Genomic DNA, 24684 nt, shown 5'->3' with positions numbered 1-24684 from the left:
AAGTTTTGGAATTTTTCATTCTTTGTAACTGTATATTTGGTTATTTACGGGTTTAAAAAATTTTCTTACATAGTAAAATGACGAAATGATCTGGTGAAAAATATATTGCCTTTGCAGCTTGCAACTTTGGTATCTGATATACTAGGTAGATAAGTGAAGCATTTTTCGAGTTACCAGCAACACTGTCATTTTTATGTTTTACTCTGTAAATCACTATGATCTACTTATCTCACTTGGTTTTGAATAAATTATATTTGGAAACAGAATTATGTAATATGTTTCTTCCTGACTGCAGTTTCTGCTTATATGTGTGTCGATTCATTTTCTTGAAGTAAGAAAAATGTGCCAAATAGTTCTTAGTATTGTATAAACTGCACGAACTGAGATAGAGATGAGATTAACGCTGGTATCCTGATAAGGGTTCCGGAATCCTGAGATTTTTCATTTCGGTCCCGATGAGGTTATGTGTGTTTCTTGATGATAGTAGTATAACCATAGGTTAGTAGTATAACCTATAACCATAGGTTATACTACTATCATGAAATGCGTCATGACATAAGATTTTTGGAAATTTCAGAGGAGAATACCAACAATTTAGTGAATTCGGGAAATCAAAACGGCGGGAGATGCCGGCAAGTTTTCAGTTTTTTAAATTTATAGTTTAAGCTTACCAACTTTTCATAGGGTCGTTTCTTTGTTGATACCAATTTTGTTTTGCTAGATGAATTTTGGATTTTACGCTGAGAAACAATTTTTTACTTATGAGAAGACTGAAATGATGGTATTCTCTTTAAGGCATATCATTCGAAGTTTACTGATGTTACAGTAGTTGTTGGAAACATGGCAGTTCTTCCAATCCGATCAAGTATCAAAGGACCCGCTCCACGAATTGGTGGGTTGCACATATAACATTTATATTCTGCAGTAAATAAATCTGCTTTAGTGCTGTCTTTAATTTGTTAAGCATAAAGTTATGTAGTTTTAATGAATCAGGCATGTATTTCATTCCTTATTGATTTATGTGTGGTGGCTTGAAGCTTAGAAAATCATTAACAATTCCAAAAAATTCTCGTATTTGTCTTGCTTCCATCACAATAATACTGAAATGTTGAAGTTTAACAGTATTTCAGGAATAGTATTGCTAAATAGGTCTGAGTTAGAAAATCTAAAATGATGTTTATAGGTCATTTAAATGAATTGTTTCAGACGATGGTGAAGATATAATTGATGAAGCTCTCGCTTATTTTAAACCGAACATTTTCTTCCGGGAATTCGAAATTAAAAGTCCTGCCGATCGAACACTCATCTACCTGACATTGTACATTTCGGAATGTCTAAGGAAGCTACAAAAGGTAACTTTTCAAACAAATCAATGTCAGCAGCAGTTTTCTAAGAGATTACTGTTGCTTGTTAGTATATAAGCTGTTTAATTTATGATTTATTCATTCAATTTTTTAATAGTTCGTTTATGTAGACAGAACATTTTCTTATCATCTTTTGTGGTAATTGAAATTGAAGTGTAAAGTAACATGTTTCATATTTCATTAAAGGGAAGTTTATTTTAGTTATTTTATGTGGGAGTAACTAGGAGATATTTAAATATTTCTTCCAGTTTTTCTATAATTTCTCTTTCTGTCTTCTTTTTCCTTTTTTCATATCATTATTTTAGAAGAAATATTTGAAATAACTAAAAAAAAAACTTATGCAGTGAACTCCAAAAATTTATTTTTCAGAGTTCAAATAAATCTCAAGCAGTAAAAGATTTGTCAGCTTTGGCACTGAGCCATCATCTTCCTATACCCGGAGAGGCATCTTTTCCACTGAATAGTATGTATAAGGCTCCAGCAAATCGAAGTGAAGAAGGTGAGTGTATGATCTAAAATTTCATAATCCATTTCTATTAATAGCAACTTTTCTTTATTAGCACTTAGAATATTCAGTGGACCGTAAATTTGTTCAGAATTATGTTTTGATAACAATTGATTATTTACTTTATAGTTTTCAGTGCTGAATGTTTAGATTTTTGCTTGAGGCAAATTTATCAGTATTCCAATGAAACAGTGATAATTCTGTCTCTTACTGATTCTTGAATTAGTGATTTCTTTTTGATTTGTTTATCAGTCTGCTTTTTCAGATGTTATGCGTTCATATCTCCTACAGTTGAGACAGGAATTAGGGACACGCTTGTTAGAACATGTTTTTGGAGCGAATAGTGAAAAGCCAAATAAAGTGAGTTGTTTTCTACCAGGTTCCGTAAATTTTCTAAAAGGCAGAAATATTTGACAGGTTTTCATATTCATCAACTTTTTGTTTCTAGCATTCAGACTACCTTAAACTATGAAAATTCGTGAATACAGAGAGCATAGACAGTGTTACCATTATACATTTGTAAGTGCTGTTGCAGTGGTGGATGTGTTTTGCTCGAAGACGTTTTATGGATAAGGGCTTGGTTAGTCCCGGTATTGTTTTGTAGAAGTATTTCCAAGAAAAGATGATGTGATTGTTAGAAATCGAAATTATTTCAAAGCTTTTTTTTTTCGCCTTCGCTGTTTTTTTCCCTAAATGTTACACTTAAATTTTCATTTTTATATCAATATCTAAGTGAAATATTTAAAAAAAGAAACATATCTGTTCAATTCATTTAAATTTATATGTTAGAAGCAATCATTTATCCTTTATGTGCTGAACCTATTCTGCTAAATCAGCTTATAATTTGTGTATTATCACGAAGAAAAGTGTAGTCTATACTTTTGTTTTTGAATATAAAAATTAAGTAACGACTTGTTTTTGAATGTTCATCATTTGAATTCTGAAACATTTCGATTTTTGTTCCATCAAGTAATAGTAATAATAATAAAATAGTGAAAAGAGAAGGAAGTAAAGGAAAAAGGAAGATGAAGTTGATATGAAGTTAAATTTTAATGATGTATAATTTTATTCGGTGTGATTTTCTTTTCTTCCTTCTTTTTATGCATTTTTTTTTATCGAAGTTTTTACGATGATAGTAAAACGAATAGCTATGAATTTGATTAAAAGTTTTCTTGATAGCTTATACTTTATTCTCTTTTATTATTTTAGAAGTCAATTAGAATAGTTTAAGTTTAGTAAGTGATATTGTTGTGTTACTTTGAGAGAGGGAAAATTACTATGGTATGCTAATTGGTATGCAAGTGCTATTTCCCAATTCCATAAAACAAAAAAAAAAAAAAAAAAAAAAAAACAAAGGATACAGTGCATTTCTAGCACAATTAAAGAAAAAAAAATTACAGGTATTCGTTATTATCATTATTATTTATTATCATACTATTATATTATTAATTGTTATTATTATATTAATTATTATTGTTATTCTGTATATAACGACTTAAGAAAAATAAAATTAATAAATTATTGAATCAAATTTACAATGAGTGGGTGAAGGACAGATGAATGAATGATACATCATATTTGATTGTTGTTGTGGTTGCGACAGATGTGTGTTACCAATGGCTATCTTGTCATTCTGACTGAATGGATCGATGGTTAATTGGTTGATTTGATATGGATTGGATGAGTGAACAAAGAAGAAAAGAATGGAAAATAGAGAAAAGGTATTTACAGGTAGAAGGTGAAGTTGGTTGATAGTCATCGTTGGTTGTTGATTATTTCAAGGTTGATGTAAGGAAGGAATTACACGGACGCCAATATCAAAAAAAAAAAAAAGATGAAAAGAAGGAAAAGATATGAACCATCAACAAAATGTTTGAATCATTTATTACCATTCAACATTTTCCTATTCAAATGCAAAAATATATGCATTGTTTATGCATATATGTATATTGAATATCTAATATATTTGAATGTGCGTATTCTACCAATCATTACTTGTATTAAATCTAAAAAATTTTCTAATTTTAAAATTCTTCAATTGTAATTTTTTATAAATCTAGTTTTAGCATTTGTCATTCGTCATCATCGGTTAAATTTTTATCCACTTGTCGGTTGTTAGTTTTTCAAATACAAATCTAAACAAAATTCTCCATGCACTTAAACATGATTTTGAAATATTTGTTTTCATTTGCAATATTCAAAACAAAGAGGCACACAGAAATTAACATTCCATGTATTGCTTGGTCAAACAATCGTAAACACTGAATAAAATGAAATGATCTCAGTCTAGTATCTAATAAAACACTTGCATGATAATATCTGGTAATACATCATAATTTGTAGCTTTAAATATTTAATCTTTTTTTAACTAAAGTAAATTTTTATTTGTTACTGTAGCAAGGTATTGCAAGAATTTAATAGGATCCAATAGACATTATAATTTTAATTAAGAAGCTGTTCTTGAATGGACTGGAATTGAGGCAAGGAACGAAGAAAAGATAATTTAAAAAAAGATGAATTTCTGGATGTGAGCATAATTTTTTGGAAATAGATATTTCAGGAGTAATTGGTAAACAATTAACATTTTCGTAACTTTTCGAGTGCTGTAATTATGTAAGCATGAATCATACAAACATTTACGTACCTTTCCTCATTAGTCAGTTCATTGCGATGATTCAAAGCTCCAAAAGCATATAATTAATTGTTCTAGTTGAACCATCCGAGCTGCCCACAAATGAAAACACTTTCTGGGAGCAATTATTATTTTTCCTAAAATATTATTTTTCTTTATGAATAATTCTGGAATGTCATGATGTGATTTTTTGCAGAAAATCAAACATTAAAAGTTCGATAATTTGCGGTACAAATAATATTATATTTAATAATTTAAAAAAAAAAAAAAAGAAATCATAAATAGGGCTCTTTTGGTTTTTATGTGCTTGAAAATATGGTGCAAAAAAAAAAATTCACTTCCTAAGTATTTGATGAAATTTGTTTAATTTGACCTGAAATCGGATAGCGTCAAAATGCGTTGAATAGAAATAAAACAAAACTGCATGCAGAAAGAAATTAGCGAAGTGGTGCAAGAAATTAATATGTTGTTTAATTAAAAAAATAATAATAATAAAGTGCGAAAGTATGAAAAATTCAAGTCAACAAATAAACACGTACTCTAATAGAAGCAGTAGAAAAAAAAAAAAAAAAAAAAAAAACTTTGCATTAATGAAAATTAGCATAAAAATGTGCAAGATCAGAGCAATGAGAAAGATTCAAAACTCCAAGTTACACAAAATATTTAATAACATGAATGAGTCTATAATATTCTACTATGAGAAAGAGAATGGTAAGAGTAAGAGTAAAAGTGATAAAAATAAACAGTAACGAAAATGATGTGACAAAAATGATCAGTGATAAAAACAGTGATAAAAATGAACATCCACTATGTTCTTTTATTCTTTCGTGCTTCTGAAAATATACAAATATTTCGCTTGTGTACATGAAGACTGTTCCATCCTTTTCTTTTTGTCAATTGTTTCCTTTAATTTATGCAGATTTTTATTGAATTTCTTAAAAATGAAAAATCAAATAAATTGCATGCAAATTATTGCTTCTGAGTTTTGGACAATTCAGTGAGATTTCTTCAGCAACTTCTTCCTTATTGAGTTTATTTTTACAGTCGTCTAATATTTTGATGTCTCAACAATTATACCTCAACAAAGAGTCCATTTATAGCTTATTTATGTAGTTGCATGGATGCGCTTTTTCACTTTATTTTATTATTAATTAAAAATAAAAATTAAAAATATTAACAAAAAAATAATCGAAATATTTTAAAAAAGTAGAAATGAAATAAGAGGAAGAGTTGCAAAGAAATATCAAATGACTAAAACAAATCCAAGACGAGAAAGTTACCAGCAAAATGAAAAACTTCAATCAAAAAAAAAACGAAAAAATTTGAATGTTATATTATCCTTATGCGATGGGTAATTCGATAGTTTTAACTAAACGGTAAATCAATTAATAAGACATAATGAAGATTAAGATACACTGCTCAGTGCTTGCTGAAGATGCTATAAAACCGTTATTCATGATTATCAAAGTAAACATAGTAAAAATGAAAGCTAAAAAGTTATGAATGAATATCAAGGAGTTAAATACTGTAAAAAAAGATGGGAAACCTATCAGCATAATTGCAAATGTAGTTGAAAGGATAAGGATAGAGATATTTATTGGATCAAAAGCAACATGCTAACCTTAAACAAAAGGGATGTTCTGGTTTAAAATAGATATTGAATACACTTTAGAATCAGTAATTAAAGAAAGCTGTAGTGATGGTCAAAAAGTTAAAGTGTCGATCGATCCAAAATCTATCATGTTTATTCTTGGCTCTGAAATGGATTATGGATTAGAAAAATTCTCATCGGGTTTTGTTTTCAAAAATCTTAATGAGAAAGGAAAATATGGTTGTGGGGAGAGACTTCGCATTGTTTAAAATTAAACCAGCTTTTAACATCAGCTCTGATGAGCTAGAGAAAAAATATATTGGGCTAAGCAAAACTGATCTAAATGAAAGACAGTTCCATACATGAGAAATATCAACAAAGCTTATCAGATGCTAAACTTAAATAAAGAACCTCCAAAAAAGTGCGGAGCATTTGCTGAACCTTTTTGGTGCAAGAAGTCAAAAGGATCAACATAACTTTGAGATATTAAATGAATCAATAATAAGGGAGTACTTACTGGATTACAATAATCTGCAGTTTGCAAGTGGTATGATTGATGAAAAAATAAAAGATTGCATTAAAAATCTAACTGATAATTTTGCCGTAAAAAATTTTGATGAAGTGGCAATACGAGTTTTGAGATTGAAATACTCATATAAATCATTTTAAGAGATAAAAAATGCGACCAATTCAAATTTCTGAACCAAACTGAAATGAAATAATTTTTGGTATAGACCTTGGTACTACTAACTCTTTAATTGCTGTGATAAATAAAGCTGTAACATGGTGATATTTAAAAATGAGCAGGAAAGAGAGCCACTGCCTTCTAATATGTCATTTCATTGAAAAAAAAAAAAACATATTAAAAACCGGCTGGCCAAAATGTTATCTATTCCATAAAACGCTGATGGATAAAAGTGCTGAAGACTTAAATAAAGAAGGTATCAATCTTGAAATAGATAATGAAAGTGAAAAAAATATTAGAGTAAAATGCTCGGAGTTTGAGATTTCTCACTCCTATTGAGATTTCTGCTGAGATATAAAAATCTTTGTGTGAAAGAGTAAAAAAGTCCACAGAGATGGAAGTAAGAAAAGCGGTGATTACTGTTCCAGCTTACTTTGATGATTCAGCGCGTAATGCAACAAAATTAGCTAGCATAGAAGTTCTTCGCCATTAATGAGCCACCCGCAGCAGCACTTTCTTATTTTATTGCAAAGAACAATAAGAGTGGGATATATATAAAATTTACATATTAAAATTACATCAAGGAGTGTTTCAAGTTCTTGCGGTTGGTGGTGACACCAAACTTGGTGGTGATGACTTTGATCACCTTCTAAGTATGATTATATTGGATAAATGCAGAAAGAAAATAGGTAAAGATCTCAGTTCTCGTAAGCATTTATTTACAATATCACGATCAATAAAGGAGCACTTATGCAAGAACATTTCTAGCACTTTTAAATTCAACATTATTGGTGAATTGTTTAAATGCAAAATTACAAATGAAGAATTCGAACAGACAATCAGTTCTTTAGTTAACAAAACTATTAATATAGTTAGTCACTCATATTATAAGCAACATAGATTGCATCTCTGCCAAATGTGTACCACCATCCCATTTCTCGTAGTAGGAGTCATTCCACTTCATTCATATTTCTATGCTGTTACCAAGATCTTTTGCATTACCCTTCATGCTGGTAAGTTTGGTAACATACGTTTTATTCTAATCTAGTACCGCATGAAATTTGCTGTGCCAAAATTGTCTTTAGATTGTTTACTGTCGTTAAAGTAAGTAAGACTCTATATACGGTTTGTCACGCAAAGTGATGTTGATACTAGCATTTAAAAAAGCTAATTCTCTGATACGATTTTCAAGAGTGGAGAAAATCAATACTACTAAAAGTCTCCGTTGACGGTATAAATGTTACTCTACTCCCTCATTTGTTTGTCTTCTTATTTATTCACCATCTTCAAAGCACATAGAGCGTTCTTCCTTATTGCGCCAAATAGTTAATTCCAGCCAGCTTGACAATGCATTTTCAACTGAGATACCAGCACCATGTACCACGTAATCCGTTAGAAACCTTTTAGTTATATTGCTACCACATTTACCACATTCGTGCAGTTGGGTCATTATTATTATCTATGTTGCTGATATTTCCTTCTTTGTAAAGGATATCAGCTGAAATGCCACAACCATTATCAGTTACAGATACTGAGCTATCCTCATCTATGCTAACCTCAATTTTGCCATAAAACCCCAGCACTAAAGACTCATCTATACCTTATTATCAGCAACCCCATATATGGTATAAATGTTACTCAACTCCCTCATTTGTTTGTTTTCTTATTTAATTAATTAAAATTAAATTTGATAATCTAGAACCAATTTCCTTCTTTAATGTACAAAAACTATTACAAATTATAAGATTTTTAAAAAATTTAAAATTTAAATTTGAAATAAAATTTAATTTTAATTCTTAAGTTGAATTAAAACCATGATTAATTGTAATTTTTATTAATTTTGCTGATGAATTTTTGCGCAAAACTTTATTACAAAAGCTTATATTATTATTTAAACTATAAAATGACCATATATGAACAGCTCTGCAATGCACATGAAATAATTAACTAATTCTTAAATATCTATTTTTTAAATTAATTGCTATTTTTAGCGGATTCAGCACTTAATTAAAATTATAATTTGTTAATTTTAAATTAAATTTGAAAATTAAATTTGGTTCATAATTGCTATTATTTCACAACTGCTATTAGTTTCGCTTTTTCACAAATAAAGAGATTTCACTTTAGAAAATATATTTGCACATGTAATTAATTTCCTGTTTAATAATTCTTCAGAAACAATTTTTCACATTTCAAAAAACTGTATAAACTATAACTAAACTGCTCATTAGAATCTACATAAACGCATGGTTACTATATTTCACTTAGATTAAGAAGAGATTTGTTTTGAAATCCTGTTTGTCTGTACGTAACACTGGAATTTAGAAATTTTTTATGATCAAATTCTAAATCAGAAAAACAGAAAAAGAATGTTACTCAATGAATGATAAACAATAGCCTTTTTTGCGTGCGTATTCATGCAACGAATACACATTCTCTCCCAATTCACTTCTACTAAAGTATGTTGTTGGTTGGGTTTCTCTTTTGAAAGACTATTCTTGGAAGGGAGGCATATAATTCAGACCAGTATAAAATCCTGCACGCACCCCCCTTATTCTTACTTCATCAGCAATTTTTTTCTGATCCCTAGGGGGACCAATAAATTCTCTTTTGTTTTTTGCCAATGATCGCACTTTTTTTTTAGTGATGGAGTTCCCCCTCTCAAACTAGTGAACGAATTATCTCCTCTTCCACATCCTTACAAATTAGTGTGTGGTCCTGGCGAGAGAATCGAGCGCTCAACCTATTGATTAAAGGCCAGTTGCTCTACCGGCTGAGCAATCCCACTCGTTTTCAGCTACATTAAACAGTGAAATAGATAGAGAGCAATAGTATATAGTAATTTTGTATAGCTCAGTTATGCCAGAATTGGAGTTATAATTGATTACCTATCCACTAACCCAGAAAAACTTCAGACTTTTGCTAACAGTAATTCCTGAGCAATAGTTTGTAATTGGTGAATAGTTAAGTGGCCTATTAAAATTTCGGGTTGACCATCAGTTAGACGTTCTACCGTGGATTGAAGTTGGTAGCTATTAAAACTTTTTTTAAGAATCTTTAATTGATGATTAGTTCGGATTTGCTAAACTTTCGACTTGGATATCTGTCAGATTTTCAATAATTACAGATTCGCAAAATTGGAATATAATATCAAGTGGGCTTTGTGAGTTTTGTAACGTATTTTTAGTTTTAACATTTATCTCCCAATAAAAATTAGATACTCCACTTGCTAACAAGCTTTAGATAGTATTTGACTATTCTAATTTTATATTATACCAGTTACGATTGGATTATATACGTGCCACATTATGTATCATGTTGGACACAGATCAAGTTTCATCTTCGAGAGAATAATAGAAAATTTAATTTGTATGTATATTATTTTTATAATGCGTTGCATAATTTTTTTTGCTCTATCTATCCAAGAAGATTTTCCTCTTTTACCTTGTAACACTTTTTACCATCAGTTTCTATTGGGGTACTTTTTGCTATCTTAAAAGCATATTTTTTTCACTCATTAAAATCTCTCGATAAGTTTGCAGCTATTAATATTGTAACATCTATTGGTTGATTTATTAATAAAATCTATGTTACTATTTAATATGGCTGAAAATGAGTGGGGTTGGTTAGTTAATGCATAGCTCAGCCGGTAGAGCAGCTGGCGTTTAATCAGTAGGTTGAGTGGTCGATTCTCGCCAGGACCACACTACTAAATTGTAAGGAATAATTATGGTGTTGAAGAGGAGATAATTCGTTCACTAGTTTGAGAGGGGGAACTCCACCACTAAAAAAAAAGTGCGATCATTGGCAAAAAACAAAAGAGAATTTATTGGTCCCCCTAGGGATCAGAAAAAAATTGCTGATGAAGTAAGAATAAGGGGGGTGCGTGCAGGATTTTATACTGGTCTGAATTATATGCCTCCCTTCCAAGAATAGTCTTTCAAAAGAGAAACCCAACCAACAACATACTTTAGTAGAAGTGAATTGGGAGAGAATGTGTATTCGTTGCATGAATACGCAAAAAAGGCTATTGTTTATCATTCATTGAGTAACATTCTTTTTCTGTTTTTCTGATTTAGAATTTGATCATAAAAAATTTCTAAATTCCAGTGTTACGTACAGACAAACAGGATTTCAAAACAAATCTCTTCTTAATCTAAGTGAAATATAGTAACCATGCGTTTATGTAGATTCTAATGAGCAGTTTAGTTATAGTTTATACAGTTTTTTGAAATGTGAAAAATTGTTTCTGAAGAATTATTAAACAGGAAATTAATTACATGTGCAAATATATTTTCTAAAGTGAAATCTCTTTATTTGTGAAAAAGCGAAACTAATAGCAGTTGTGAAGTAATAGCAATTATGAACCAAATTTAATTTTCAAATTTAATTTAAAATTAACAAATTATAATTTTAATTAAGTGCTGAATCCGCTAAAAATAGCAATTAATTTAAAAAATAGATATTTAAGAATTAGTTAATTATTTCATGTGCATTGCAGAGCTGTTCATATATGGTCATTTTATAGTTTAAATAATAATATAAGCTTTTGTAATAAAGTTTTGCGCAAAAATTCATCAGCAAAATTAATAAAAATTACAGTTAATCGTGGTTTTAATTCAACTTAAGAATTAAAATTTAATTTTATTTCAAATTTAAATTTTGAATTTTTTAAAAATTTTAAAATTTGTAATAGTTTTCTTCCATTAAACAAGGAAATTGGTTCTAAATTATCAATTTTAAATTTAATTCAGTTCCAAAACTACTAAAAATAGCAATATTTTGAACTTAATTGATTATGTTATATGCGTTGCAGCAGAGCGGGTCATATATGGCGTGGTCATTTTATAGTTTAAATATTAAAATACGCTTTTGTAATTGAGTTTTGCACAAAATTTGAATCGGAGAATTAATAAAACTTTCAATTAATCATGGTTTTAATTCAATTTAAGAATTAAAATTAAATTTCATTTCAAATTTAAATTTCGAATTTTTAAAAATTTAAAAATTTGCAATAGTTTTCTTCCATTAAACAAGGAAATTGGTTCTAAATTATCAATTTTAATTTTAATTAAGTGCCAAAACTATTAAAAATAGCAATATTTTAAAGTTAATTGATCATGTTGTATGTATTGCACGAGAGCGGAAAATAGTGAAGGAATATGTGAAGAAATGATGAAAAATGTGAAGGATTATGTGAAGAAATGATGAAAAAAGTGAATATATGGTGTGGTCATTTTATAGTTTGAATATTAAAATACGCTTTTGTAATTAAGTTTTGCGCAAAAATTCATCAGCAAAATTAATAAAACTTTCAATTAATCGTGATTATAAGCATAACATAATTAATTCAAAAATTTGCTATTTTTAGTAGTTTTTGGCACTTGATTAAAATTAAAATTTATAATCTAGAACCAGTTTCCCTGTTTATTGTACAAAAACTATTAGAATTTTAAGATTTTTAAAAAATTCAAAATTTAAGTTTGAAATAAAATTTAATTTTAATTCTTAAATTGAATTAAAATCACGATTAACTGAAAGTTTTATTAATTTTGCTGATGAATTTTTGCGCAAAACTTAATTACAAAAGCGTATTTTAATATTCAAACTATAAAATGACCACACCATATATTCACTTTTTTCATCATTTCTTCACATAATCCTTCACATTTTTCATCATTTCTTCACATATTCCTTCACTATTTTCCGCTCTCGTGCAATACATACAACATGATCAATTAACTTTAAAATATTGCTATTTTTAATAGTTTTGGCACTTAATTAAAATTAAAATTGATAATTTAGAACCAATTTCCTTGTTTAATGGAAGAAAACTATTGCAAATTTTTAAATTTTTAAAAATTCGAAATTTAAATTTGAAATGAAATTTAATTTTAATTCTTAAATTGAATTAAAACCATGATTAATTGAAAGTTTTATTAATTCTCCGATTCAAATTTTGTGCAAAACTCAATTACAAAAGCGTATTTTAATATTTAAACTATAAAATGACCACGCCATATATGACCCGCTCTGCTGCAACGCATATAACATAATCAATTAAGTTCAAAATATTGCTATTTTTAGTAGTTTTGGAACTGAATTAAATTTAAAATTGATAATTTAGAACCAATTTCCTTGTTTAATGGAAGAAAACTATTACAAATTTTAAAATTTTTAAAAAATTCAAAATTTAAATTTGAAATAAAATTAAATTTTAATTCTTAAGTTGAATTAAAACCACGATTAACTGTAATTTTTATTAATTTTGCTGATGAATTTTTGCGCAAAACTTTATTACAAAAGCTTATATTATTATTTAAACTATAAAATGACCATATATGACCAGCTCTGGTGCAATGCATATGAAATAATTAACTAATTCTTAAATATGTATTTTTCTTTTAATTAATTGCTATTTTTAGCAGGTTCAGCACTTAATTAAAATTAACTAGATTCAATTTCCTTGTTTAATGTATAAAAGCTATCAAAATTCTATTTCAAGAAGATGAAAGTGTAAATGGCGTTGCAACAGCTGACGTTGGAATAATGAAGAATGGTGCACCAAAGGTTTTTTGAATCCTTTATTTTTCTGATTGTTTATAATTATTTGACTCTCAGAGAAGGTCATAGATGGTAAAGAATTTGGAGTTTGACATATGTTTTTTATAAAATATAATATGTGAAGAATTGCAATATTAGATTTATTAAATAATTTAAAACAAAAAACTTATAACAAAAGAAATTTTGTTCGTGTTTTGCATTTAAGTCATTCCATCGTTTTTAGAAAAATTTTCAACGGGGCATGGAATTGCAAGCAAAATGCACAATATTTGCTGAAGTTTGCCGTGGACATCGTTCCTATTTTATAATGGAAAAAGTAAGTTTTTTCTATAATCCTGAGTTACAAAACTTCAGTTTAGCCAAATACGTCAAAGCAATTTTTTTTTTTTTTTCAATCCTAGTACCGCTTGCAAGAAGAATGCGATCCAATGACTTATGGCCTTGGTTTCAAAGAATTATTGTTAATAGATAAATCAAAGCACACTCCTGGCTATGTGGAACATACCATGGGATATCCACTGGTGAATTTTTATTCAAACATTTCTGTTGTTAAAAGATATTTTACGAACTAACTTAAAAATAGTGATTTATACAATGTTTTCTAGGATCTTCAAAGCCATGGTGGATCGTTCATGTATCACATCGAAGACAATGGTCAGCCTCTTGTTTCTCTCGGCCTTATAATTGGTCTAGATTACAAGAATCCTCATACAAATTTGTATCAGGTAAGTCCATTTCATGAAATGAATGAAGATTTGGTAAACGATAGGTTATTCGGTTATTATTGTGATCTCAAATTTTTTTTTTTTTTTAATTTTTTAATTTTAAAATTTACTCCTTCTTTCTTCTTGAAAATTTGCTTTTAGGAATTCCAGTTGTTCAAGTCTCATCCATCCATTCGTCATTATCTCGAAGGTGGGGAGCGAATTGCATATGGTGCTAGAACAGTGAATGAAGGAGGATATCAAACAGTACCTCAGCTAACTGTGCCTGGTGGATGTTTGGTTGGTTGTGCAGCAGGGCTGATGAATCCAGCAAAGATTAAAGGTGTTCATAATGCCATGAAAAGTGGTATGATCGCAGCGGAAGCAATATTCGAGGACCTAGGTCCACAGACACGAAGTAAAGCCTATTCGATTATTTGTCCCAAACATTACAACAACAATGAATTTTAACTTCATTAGTTTATTTTTATTTATTTATTTATTTTTTTTTTTTTTTTGAAATCTCAGCAGTAATTCCGGAAGATTTCGAGCCAGAACTATACAAAAGCTACGTAATTAAAGAAATGCAACGAATGCGCAATGTTCGTCCGTCTTTCAGAAGTCGTTTCGGATGGATAGTTGGCTTACCTTATACTGCGTTTTTTTATATGTTACTACGTGGAAATGAACCATGGACCTTCAAAAATAAAATTGAAGACTGATTTCAGACAGATTCAGCGTGGAAAGTAAGTATTTTGCAGCAATTAATATTTCAAGATTCAAAATGTTACTTTTAAATCAAAAATCAATTAGTTGACTTTCACATACCGTATAGACTTCTATTTGATATTTGTTCCATCCGTCCTATGATGCGAGTGTCAAATTATAGTAAATTCTGTGATATATTTACAATATTATTACTCAAAATTTGAAATTAGTAGAGTTAAGAACACTTTTAATTGTCTGTTTGATGCATTTGCGATCACAGATTCAAATTTTTATAATAATGGTCTGAGTTAAGAAGTTTATTTTTCTTTTTTTGAATACTTTGTAACTTGATTCATATCTCCTAGAGAATTATTTATATAATTATGTAGATCTGGTTCATGGCCGTTTTACTTGCAGTCGAAATCTATTAACTACCCGAAACCTGACGGCAAAGTGACATTTGATATTCTGTCTTCAGTGGCTTTGACTGGCACAAATCATGAAGAAAATCAGCCTTCTCATCTGTTATTGAGAAATGATGCCGATGCTGAGTTAACTACATGGCGTAGGTTTGCTGGCATGACTGAACGGTTCTGTCCGGCAGGTATGCAAATTCGTTGATTTGTTAGTGTAATCTTTAATTATACTGTTGGCTTTTTCCTAGCGAAACACGATATTAATTATGTTTAAAATCAAAAAGATATTAAATAATACATAATTCTAAAAAAATGAAAGATATTAAATAATAATATATATATTATATAATAATAAGGATATTAAATAATATATAATTCTAGAAAAAAAAATGTCTTATATTTTACTATTTTTAGGACCTTAATAGTTGGTGTAGAATTTTTGTAATTTTAATAATTATAATTCATGATGTTCTCATTTTCGATTACATAGATTCATGAACATCAGTAGTGAAAATATATAAACTTTTGAAATTTCTTAAGTTGTGGCAAGAAGCAATGGCTGATTCAATGATGTTCTGATTAAAGGATAGTGCCCTAATAATGATGGAATTATTGTGGTCTTTGCTAACATTTATTTTAACATTATTGCAATGTTTAGGTGTTTATGAATATGTGCCATGCGAAACTAAAGTCAATACAAGAAGGCTTCAAATAAATTTCCAGAATTGTATTCACTGTAAAACATGTGATATCAAGCAATAATATTCAGTGGGTTGCACCAGAAGGTAAATTTATCGATATTGAATGTAAAAAAATTTTGCAGCGTAGCATCTGAAAGTCTGAAAGTGCTTAATACACAACAATAAAGGCATTTAAATTCATCCATAATAAAATTAAATGTGTTTGCACATTATTTCTCATTTTTTGCAATAATGCATAGAATCGTACAAATATATTTGTAATACGTTGTTTTTTTTTTTTCTGCTATTAACGTGGATTAATTTGTAATAAATCTTATATATCAATATAGAAATAAGAATGATGATATTACACAAAAACACTCCTAAAACTAATTGAAATGAAAGTTCCTCAAGCGATGAGTAGTGTATTAACTTCTTTTCAATCTCTTCCTTTGAGTCTTTTGAAATAAAATGCTTAACTTGTAATTTACCATTAATTATTAGTGAATGTTTCATGATAGATGCTATAAAGATCACATATATCTGAGAAAAATATTTAAATCTTTTGAGTTACATATGGATAGTAGATAGTGCTTATCCATAAAAATGACAATTCTTCATTCTATGAAAACTAATTACATTTTTAGGAAATGAAGGTTGAAGAAATCTCTTTTACAACTTGTTTTTTGTCTTGTACATGATCTTCACTTTTTTATAAACACATTTACAAGATAAGCAAAATTATTTCTTTCCGATCTTCAGGAGGCAATGGTCCGAAGTACAATGGGATGTAATGGTCAGAATTACTGAGATATCCTGACTAAAATACTTCAGTTTTATTTTGAGAAATTTTGAATACAATTTTAACGATCAATTTGTATCCCGGTGCTTTTGCTGCTTTTAGGTTAAATTTGATTCAGTATGATATATTTTGTTATTTCTTATTGATGCGGTCTTTCATTACCGAACTTTGTTGTCTTTTAGTTATTTCTCTATAGAAGACTTCTGATTACGTTTAGTCTGTAAATCTCTTCGAGACGAGTGCCTTTAAATCGTTGCTTCAAATTTAGCAGTTGTCCTGTAGAAATAAAATTAGACGTAATTTTATGATTTGGAAGATAATAGCAGGAAATAGTGGAATATCTTACGGAAGTCGTGTTTTTGCTCTGATTAGCATTTCACTGTCTAAATTGCTGGTATTAAACTTACTGTAACGTTAAACTTATATATGATAATTGCTTGCATTATGGAATTTTCTTATTTATTGATTTGAACTTTGTATTCTGGTAAGCTTCAAGCATGATTTCTATTGTATTTTCAAATTACTTTGTGCAAATTGTCTCGGAAGATTAAAACTTGTTCATTTGTCTCTAAAAGCATAATAGGGATGATGAATTATTTATTAGCAAACAGGATAGCAGATTTTAAGAACAGTAAGAAATATTAGATTGCCCATTTCTTTTAAACAGATCTTAATTAATTATCGATGACAATCAATTAACCTAGCGCTGTTTAGTTTAATATATCAAACAATGCTTTTAGATTCAAAATTCGGTGTGATTTAAGTAGCTTATTTCAAATGTACACCGAAGAAGTTAGGAATTAGCTATTAGTTTTTACACAGTGTATGCAATTGATAATCTTTTTCATTTAAAGTTCTGGAAACTTTATTATTATTGAAGATTTATGGTTATCTATGTTATTTTGATTCTCAGGAGCTATCTTGCTAGCAAATTAAAAAAAAAAAAAATTGGCATAGAATAGCTGAAATTATTTTTGTTAATTATTATTAATAATAATCATTATTATTGATAGTGATGTTAAGATAGACTTGCTCTTCAAATATAATTAATTATGATTGATAGTGAATAACAGATGTGTAACATCGTTATAACTAATTGAAACTAGTTTAAGAGAGGTTGATTGGCTGACACTCTTTAATTTAACCATGAAAAAAAGAAAGAAACTGGAAATAATATTTCATTGTTATGTCTCTATGTCTTCATCATTTTCATTTAGAATAATTTGTAAAATTTCATAAAGAACAAAAAGATTAGACATAGTTTAATTAAAATACGATCAGTGATCATTTACTAAATTATTAGTGCGACTAAATAACGAATGCTTAAAATGACGCAACAGCATCTTTTCTTTACATTTCTTTGATTTGTTTTATTAAATAAAATTAATTTAATGCTTCCTTCCATTAATATGCAATGGAAAAATTCTATTATTAATTGTTGTTGACAGTGCACATATATAAATGAGGTTGAACAATTTACCTAACTAATTGATACTTTAGGCTTAAGAGAGTAAATTTAGCATCTTATTATTCTTAATTTTGGACTATAATTTGTTTACTCTTTTTGTCAAAAGCTAAATTTTTGATAGAATGCTATCATTAAGTACAATTAAACAAATATTTTATATTAAAATTTATGTTTTGAAGTAAATTTTCTGTTTTTTCTTTATATTATCTATACCACATTTGTTAATATTATTAAATAATTTTGAAATAAAATTTTTAATTCTTTCATAATTCAGTAAATAGTTGTAAACGTATAAGAAATGTTAGAGATTTAAATTGATAAATAATATCTAGTCATTCTCTTTAAAAGTTTTAATTTTCAATTGATCTTTGAGACAAAATGATTGAAAAAGAAAAAATAGAAGAGGAAGAAACAAAAATATTCTAGAAATAACCAATTATGATTTAAAATATGATTGCTATTGCTATTTGTATTAAATTACTGATTTGATTGACAATGTAAATACAATCATATAGCTTCAGTGTTGCTAATTTTTGCTGAATAAAACTTTAATCAAATATTAAAAATTCATTTTTAAATTCTTTAAATTTAAAGTTTTTAAATTATAAACTTCAAATGATATGATCTATTAATTAAATTATAAAGCTTTTAAGGATTCAAATTTCGGATTTGCACTCAAAGAGCTGTTGCGTTTTTTTTTTTTTTTTTCTGTCCAATGTTTTATTCAAATCTAATTGAATGAAAAAGAAGTATTTAAGATAAATTAAATAAATTTCAAAATTGGCTACCTTTTCTTACATTAGCCTAATTTCAACTGATAACATTTGTGGCAAAGAAAATTTTTTACTGTTCTATCATAATTTGAAATGTATACTAGAAAAGTGATTAGCTGAATGAAAAAAATTCCCATCAGCTAAATTTAAATCGTTTATTAATTATTTTTTGAAGAATTAAATTTTCATTAATCAGTAAGACTACAATTTTTGAAAAAAAAAACAGTACGGCAAGTTTTTTTTAATAGTATTGAAATAAAAGATATAACTTATTATTACAAATGTTACACTATCATATGTTCAGGTGGTATCGACTTCTATTTTATTTTATTTTAATTTTATTTTTTTGTTTATGTGTAAAATAATTTTTGTAATCAAGGATTTTTCAGATTTTAGCTTCTTTTTTTTGTACTCTTTTCATCCATTTTTTTTTTTTTTTTTCATCTCATTATTTTACTAAATTTCGTTCAATTATTAAATATTTAGAAAATCTGTTGAGTTTTTCAAAAATCATTAGAATCTTAATAGCAATTTTTAATATGTTCAAACTAAATTTAACTTTAGCTAAACACATGGTATCATTGAAATGTTAGTTTTAAAAGCATGAATAATTCTACAGCTATTTTGTTTCAATTGTAAGTTATGTCTTCAATTACATTTCTTATTATAAGTAAATTTAAATTAAATACTGCGCTATTGCAAATTCATTACGATAGGCTAACAGTTAATTAGCATCATTTTATTAGAGAAAATATGAAGTGACAAAGACAAATCTTTTAAATTACTCACATCTCTTCTATCAATGATTGTTTGATTGAAATTATTTCATTCATTTTAACTTTTTGTAAGAATTTACTTTTTTTTTCTGTTATTCAATATTTTAATTGAAATTATTAGAAGTTTAAAAATTCACTCAAACTATCTTTTTTTTTTCTTTTTAGACTGATTTTAAAATTTTGCTAAAAATAAAAATTAACTGAAAAGGAATGAATTATCTCACAAAACCTGTTTTCAACGTCTTTTCATTAATATGGGACCAATTTAATACTGAAATCAAAATAATTTCATCTGTTGTGATATTGCACCAATAAATATGATTGAATTAACAGAAAAAAAAAAGAAGGGAAAGAATGAAAATATTAAAATGATTGATAAATAATTTAATAATTAAATCATCAAATGCACACTTATTTTTAAAACTGTTATTATAGAATTATGTTTGACTTATGTGATATCGTTATCAGATTAATTCATAGCAATTGTATATTTTTAACTTTAACATCATTTATATAAATTTATTGATGATTTCAATTTTATTTTTTATCTAAATTTAAATTATAAAATTTCATTTATATAAATTATAAAAATTTTTAAATAAGTTATAAAATTGTAGTAAATTAATTTGATGTCATTTGAAAATTGTATAGTGAAACTAAAATGATATTAGTTTTTTTTTTTTTTTTGACAATGAGCGAATAAAATATCATGATGAACAGTTTTCTTGTGACACCAATAATTTCAAACATTTGTATCAATCGTCGTTCAACTATTTGTCATTTTTTGGACATTGATGTTCTGCAAATCGATGATTCGTTAAGAGTTTATCTTGTTGTCATCATTCTTTCTTCCAATTCTTTTCTTCTATATATAAAAAAATTTATTCTATCATTTAATTATATAAATTATTTCATCCTTCTTTTGCTATCTTTTCTTTTTATTAGTAAAAAAAAAAAAAAAAAAAAAAAAGTTACAAATTAAATAATTTTGTTATTAATATGAGAAAATAATAGTAATGTAAATATTTTAGATGTTTATCTAAATAAGATCAAACATATTTTACGATTTTAAAATGCTAATTTTCATTTCACTCATTTAATTTTATTTCTTTTTATGCATTTCATAAAATACTGAGAATTATTCGTAGAGTTTTAATTCTTATTTATATTACAAATTATGATATTAAATCAGAATTAGAAATGATGTTAACGCATATAATTTATTAATTGTAATAATATATGCGAATGAAATTTTATTCATTTTATGATTTGATAAAATAACATACCAAGAATAATTCTTAGAATTTGAATTTTTACTTATATCAGAAATTAAATCAGAACTAGAATTAATGCTAATCGTTAATGTATATGTTTTTATTAGTTTACAATGATATATGAGAATTAATAATACATTTTGGTTTTAATCATACTGATAAGAATGATAATTATTATTCATAAATGTAAATTCTGTTAATGTCCTATCAAAAAAATTAAAAGTTATAACTTAAAGATATAAAAAAAAAAACTTGTTTGTTATCACACCAAGCTTTAATTGTTTACCTATATCTACGAGAGATAGACTATTATTAAGTAAACGAAAGTTATTAAATAATTGTAATTAAATATTTAGATTTATTTTAGTGACCATTTGAATAATCTTATAGTGACCTTTCGCTCATTATTGTTTCTTTTCAAAGTGGTACAATTAACAGTCTTGAAAATGGTTATAGATCAAAAAGCAATCTTTGATAGGAATAACTGATAAATTATTCTTGTGGATAATGAATTAAGTTTAAATTTGAAAATTCTCAGTGTACACAAACAAATTAAACTAAAATTTTAAATTGATTCTAAATGTTGCAAAAAAATGTTCATACAACAGAATTATGCAAAAGTCGGTAATATTATCAATAATTTTAAAATGTAAATAAAAAAACAAATTCTTTTCTCATTTGTTTAACTTTTTTTTTTTTTATCACTTTTATTAAATATATTTAGATAATTCTTTATCTTTATAGATAAATGCTAATTTATGCAAATATATTAGAGGATTAACTTTTTGAGCATATTTCTTTATACTTTTTAAAATTAATCATTTTTTTTTAAAATTTATTTTAGCTAAATTAATTTAAAAGTATTCATTTTTTATTTATAATCTGTTCTTTTTTTTTTTTTTTTTTCTTTTAAATGAATGATATTCAAATAAACATTTTGTATACTGTACTGATTGATTCAGATGACTGATAAGTGATGATGAAGCTTTTATCGCTCAGAAATGACAAACCGTTTTTTTTTTTTTTTTTTGCTTTTGTTGCAAAATTGAATCATTCCTTTTTCCTAATACATAATGGTTCGTTTGTTTTTTTTTTTAAAAAAAAATCTTCCATTCCCAGCATTTAAATTTTTCCATTCCCAGCATTTCTCATTATTACTTTATTTTTATTTTGTATTACTCATTTGCTAATTTACTTCTCTTCCTGAAAGTAAATAATCCTAGACTAAAATTAAATTATTGTTGTTAAAAGTAAACTGATTGCATTATATTATAAATTAAAAAAAAATAAATAAATAAATTATAATCTAATTTAATCAAATTGTTATCAAAAAAAAAAAAAAAATGATTATTTAATATGATTAAAATGAATGCTATTTTTAATAACAGTACGCAATGCATTTTTGATAAAAATTTTAAAAATTGCATAAATTTTAACAACTTTTCCTCACTTTGATTATTATATTAGTGCAAAAAAAAAATAAAAAATAAACAATTATATAATTTTAAAAAATAAATAAATGAAAATATATTATTGATAATAATATGTAAAATTTTAAAATAATTCGAATTTTCATCGAATACTTTACAAAATGAATTGTTAAGATTTTTGTATGAATTGAAAAAAAAAAGAAAAAAAAAATGAACAATCAAAATGTGTCAATTAAATTGTCACAGGATAGAAGATACGAAAGCACCTTGAATTATCATGTAATTTTATTCAAATTTGATTTGCTAGAGCAATTTAATCGATCACACATCCAAATTAAAATGACTGTCACTTATCAATTGAATATGGCAATGTTTTTTTTTTTTGTTTTGCTATCTCCGAAAATTTATTATTTTTGTTTTTTTTACAGTACTGATTTTTCCTTTTTCCCTTTTTTTTGAGATTGTTTTGTCAGATAAAAATAAAAAAATTGCAAAGAAACATACAAAAATGATAACAAAATTGATTTGATTAAATGAACTTTTCATTCTTTTTTTTTGAAATTGAAAAAAGTTAATAAATTTTGTTAATCAGAAAAGAAATTTATAAACGAAGTTAATAGCATATTTCCCCTTTTATAATTTATCATTTTTTCTTGCTAAATGATCCATGCGGTATTGTCACAAAAAGATCAGAATTTTTGCTATGCAAATATATTTATTCTATGATATTTTCAACATTAAACATTCACTATTAACATTTGTTGAAAATCTTTTTTTTCTTCAAAATTTTATTTTATTCTTGAAAAATGAGAAAGAAAATCAAATGAAAAAGTAATTGAAATTGTTGGTGTAATCAACATTTCTGGTTTTATTGAAATAAACTGGAAATTTTTTGAAATTGATTGTAAATTTATTTACATCTATCTACTAAAAGTGTTCAAATAAAATTAAAAGTTACATTGAAAAATTAAATTTGTTAATATGGCCTTGAAGTTTGACTTTTATTAAATTCAATTATGATGCATAATTATTGGTGCTAATATTACTTAGACATCAAAAATTTTCATCATTATCAATTTTTGTTAAATCTGATAAGCGCTGTCAATGATAAATTGATAAGTTGTTTTCAAACAAAAAATGTTTTTGAAGCTCAGTTTGAAATGTCAAAATGTATTTGGTTGAAATGTCAAAATTGAACTTATTTGTCCTTGAAGTTGTTATTCAATTATTTCAATTCACTTTTTCCTTCTCTCTCTTTTTTTATCTGACTTGTTAATTTAGCACTTTATTAATACTTTTCTTTTTCCGGAAGTAATTCATGTGATTTATTACTTGTAATTTAGCTTTACTTTTTTTCATATACTTGAAATGATAATGGATAGAGTGAGTAATTTATTTCATAAGTAAAATTAAATTAATATCAATGATGAGAAGCTATTAAAGTTAAAAACGAATTAGCAAAGCAAATAATTGTTAACAAAAATTTTTGTTGACAATTTTTTTGTTTTTATTAATTCTCTCAATCATAAAAATGTTTACACATATATATATATATGCATAAACAATGTCATCTGTGTAAACATATTATACAAATATAATTTTCTACTTTTCAATACTAAATTTAGTAATTTCGTTTTATTATTAGTATTTCTTTTATTTTATTTACAGATAAAGCTTTAAAGTGTGACTTTTATTAAATTTAAACCATAATGCATATGCTAATATTGTTTAGATAATTTGTTTTTTAAAATGACACTAAAATTTTTTGTTTACTATTAAAAATTTTTCATTAAATTTTTTTTTTACATCTGATCAGTAGTATTATAAACATTTATATCAATATCGAAGAGCTAATATATGCTAATATTAAAAATACGAAAAACATTAAAATATATAATGAAAGTATTTGGTGATAATTTGTGATAATATAATCTAACTTTTCTTTTTTTTTGCTTAATCTTTTAGTTTATTAACATAACAAAACATAATTATAAGTTTATTAACAGTAACGTATATTTCAGATACTCATAAAACATATAACAGTAAGCTTAGTAATTTTAACTTTTAATCCAATTGTTTTTGTTTTTTTTTTTTATTTTCTTTAAGTTTTATTCTTACTCAATAGATATTGTTTTCATTGCTTAATTTTTTCTAGTTTTGAAATATTTACATAAAAAATATAATTTATTTTCACTTCACGAATTTTTTTTTTTTCAATTTCATTCTTTAAAATATCGTTGTTATCTGTTTATCAATTGTTGTATTGACATTGATAAAATTATTAAATCTTTTTCAGTTTTGCATTTCTTTGC

At 26.3% G+C, this 24684-nt stretch overlaps 2 protein-coding genes and 4 pseudogenes across 7 annotated transcripts; 5 read left to right on the top strand and 1 right to left on the bottom strand.

The window, feature by feature from the left end:
- Nucleotides 1-626: 626 nt before the first annotated feature.
- Bma-arx-5 (ARP2/3 complex 21 kDa subunit, putative) lies at nucleotides 627-2473 on the top strand (the record flags this gene model as incomplete). 2 transcript variants are annotated; one of them, XM_043076256.1, is made up of 6 exons in its annotated part: nucleotides 627-659; nucleotides 796-892; nucleotides 1207-1352; nucleotides 1734-1863; nucleotides 2135-2229; nucleotides 2405-2473. In XM_043076256.1, the coding sequence occupies 6 exons, from the start codon at nucleotides 627-629 to the stop codon at nucleotides 2471-2473; spliced, it is 570 nt and encodes a 189-aa protein (XP_042932190.1). The 2 variants fall into 2 exon arrangements, with proteins under 2 accessions (XP_042932190.1, XP_001896111.2); XM_001896076.2 differs by lacking the exon at nucleotides 627-659 and having other exon boundaries at nucleotides 841-892.
- A 3546-nt stretch (nucleotides 2474-6019) lies between these two features.
- Nucleotides 6020-6355, top strand: Bm18527 (annotated as a pseudogene). Its single transcript has one exon. A coding segment is annotated over exon 1 (336 nt).
- Nucleotides 6348-6791, top strand: Bm18526 (annotated as a pseudogene). The gene has a single exon. A coding segment is annotated over exon 1 (444 nt).
- A 179-nt stretch (nucleotides 6792-6970) lies between these two features.
- On the top strand, nucleotides 6971-7660 carry Bm18525 (annotated as a pseudogene). Its single transcript has one exon. A coding segment is annotated over exon 1 (690 nt).
- A 9-nt stretch (nucleotides 7661-7669) lies between these two features.
- On the bottom strand, nucleotides 7670-8233 carry Bm18524 (annotated as a pseudogene). The gene has a single exon. A coding segment is annotated over exon 1 (564 nt).
- Nucleotides 8234-13582: 5349 nt separating this feature from the next.
- Bma-let-721.2 (conserved hypothetical protein,hypothetical protein) lies at nucleotides 13583-15931 on the top strand (the record flags this gene model as incomplete). The annotated part of the gene is made up of 8 exons (XM_043076255.1): nucleotides 13583-13657; nucleotides 13743-13862; nucleotides 13947-14066; nucleotides 14208-14463; nucleotides 14574-14647; nucleotides 14774-14791; nucleotides 15171-15357; nucleotides 15828-15931. 8 exons carry the CDS (start codon nucleotides 13583-13585, stop codon nucleotides 15929-15931), a joined length of 954 nt encoding a protein of 317 aa, XP_042932189.1.
- Between the last annotated feature and the right edge of the window lie 8753 nt (nucleotides 15932-24684).

The sequence above is a fragment of the Brugia malayi genome (genome assembly GCF_000002995.4).
Source record: "Brugia malayi strain FR3 genome assembly, contig: Bm_v4_Chr1_scaffold_001, whole genome shotgun sequence".
Classification (NCBI taxonomy): domain Eukaryota; kingdom Metazoa; phylum Nematoda; class Chromadorea; order Rhabditida; family Onchocercidae; genus Brugia; species Brugia malayi.
Note: the sequence above shows the minus strand (reverse complement) of the source record. Positions and strands in the feature narration are given on the sequence as shown.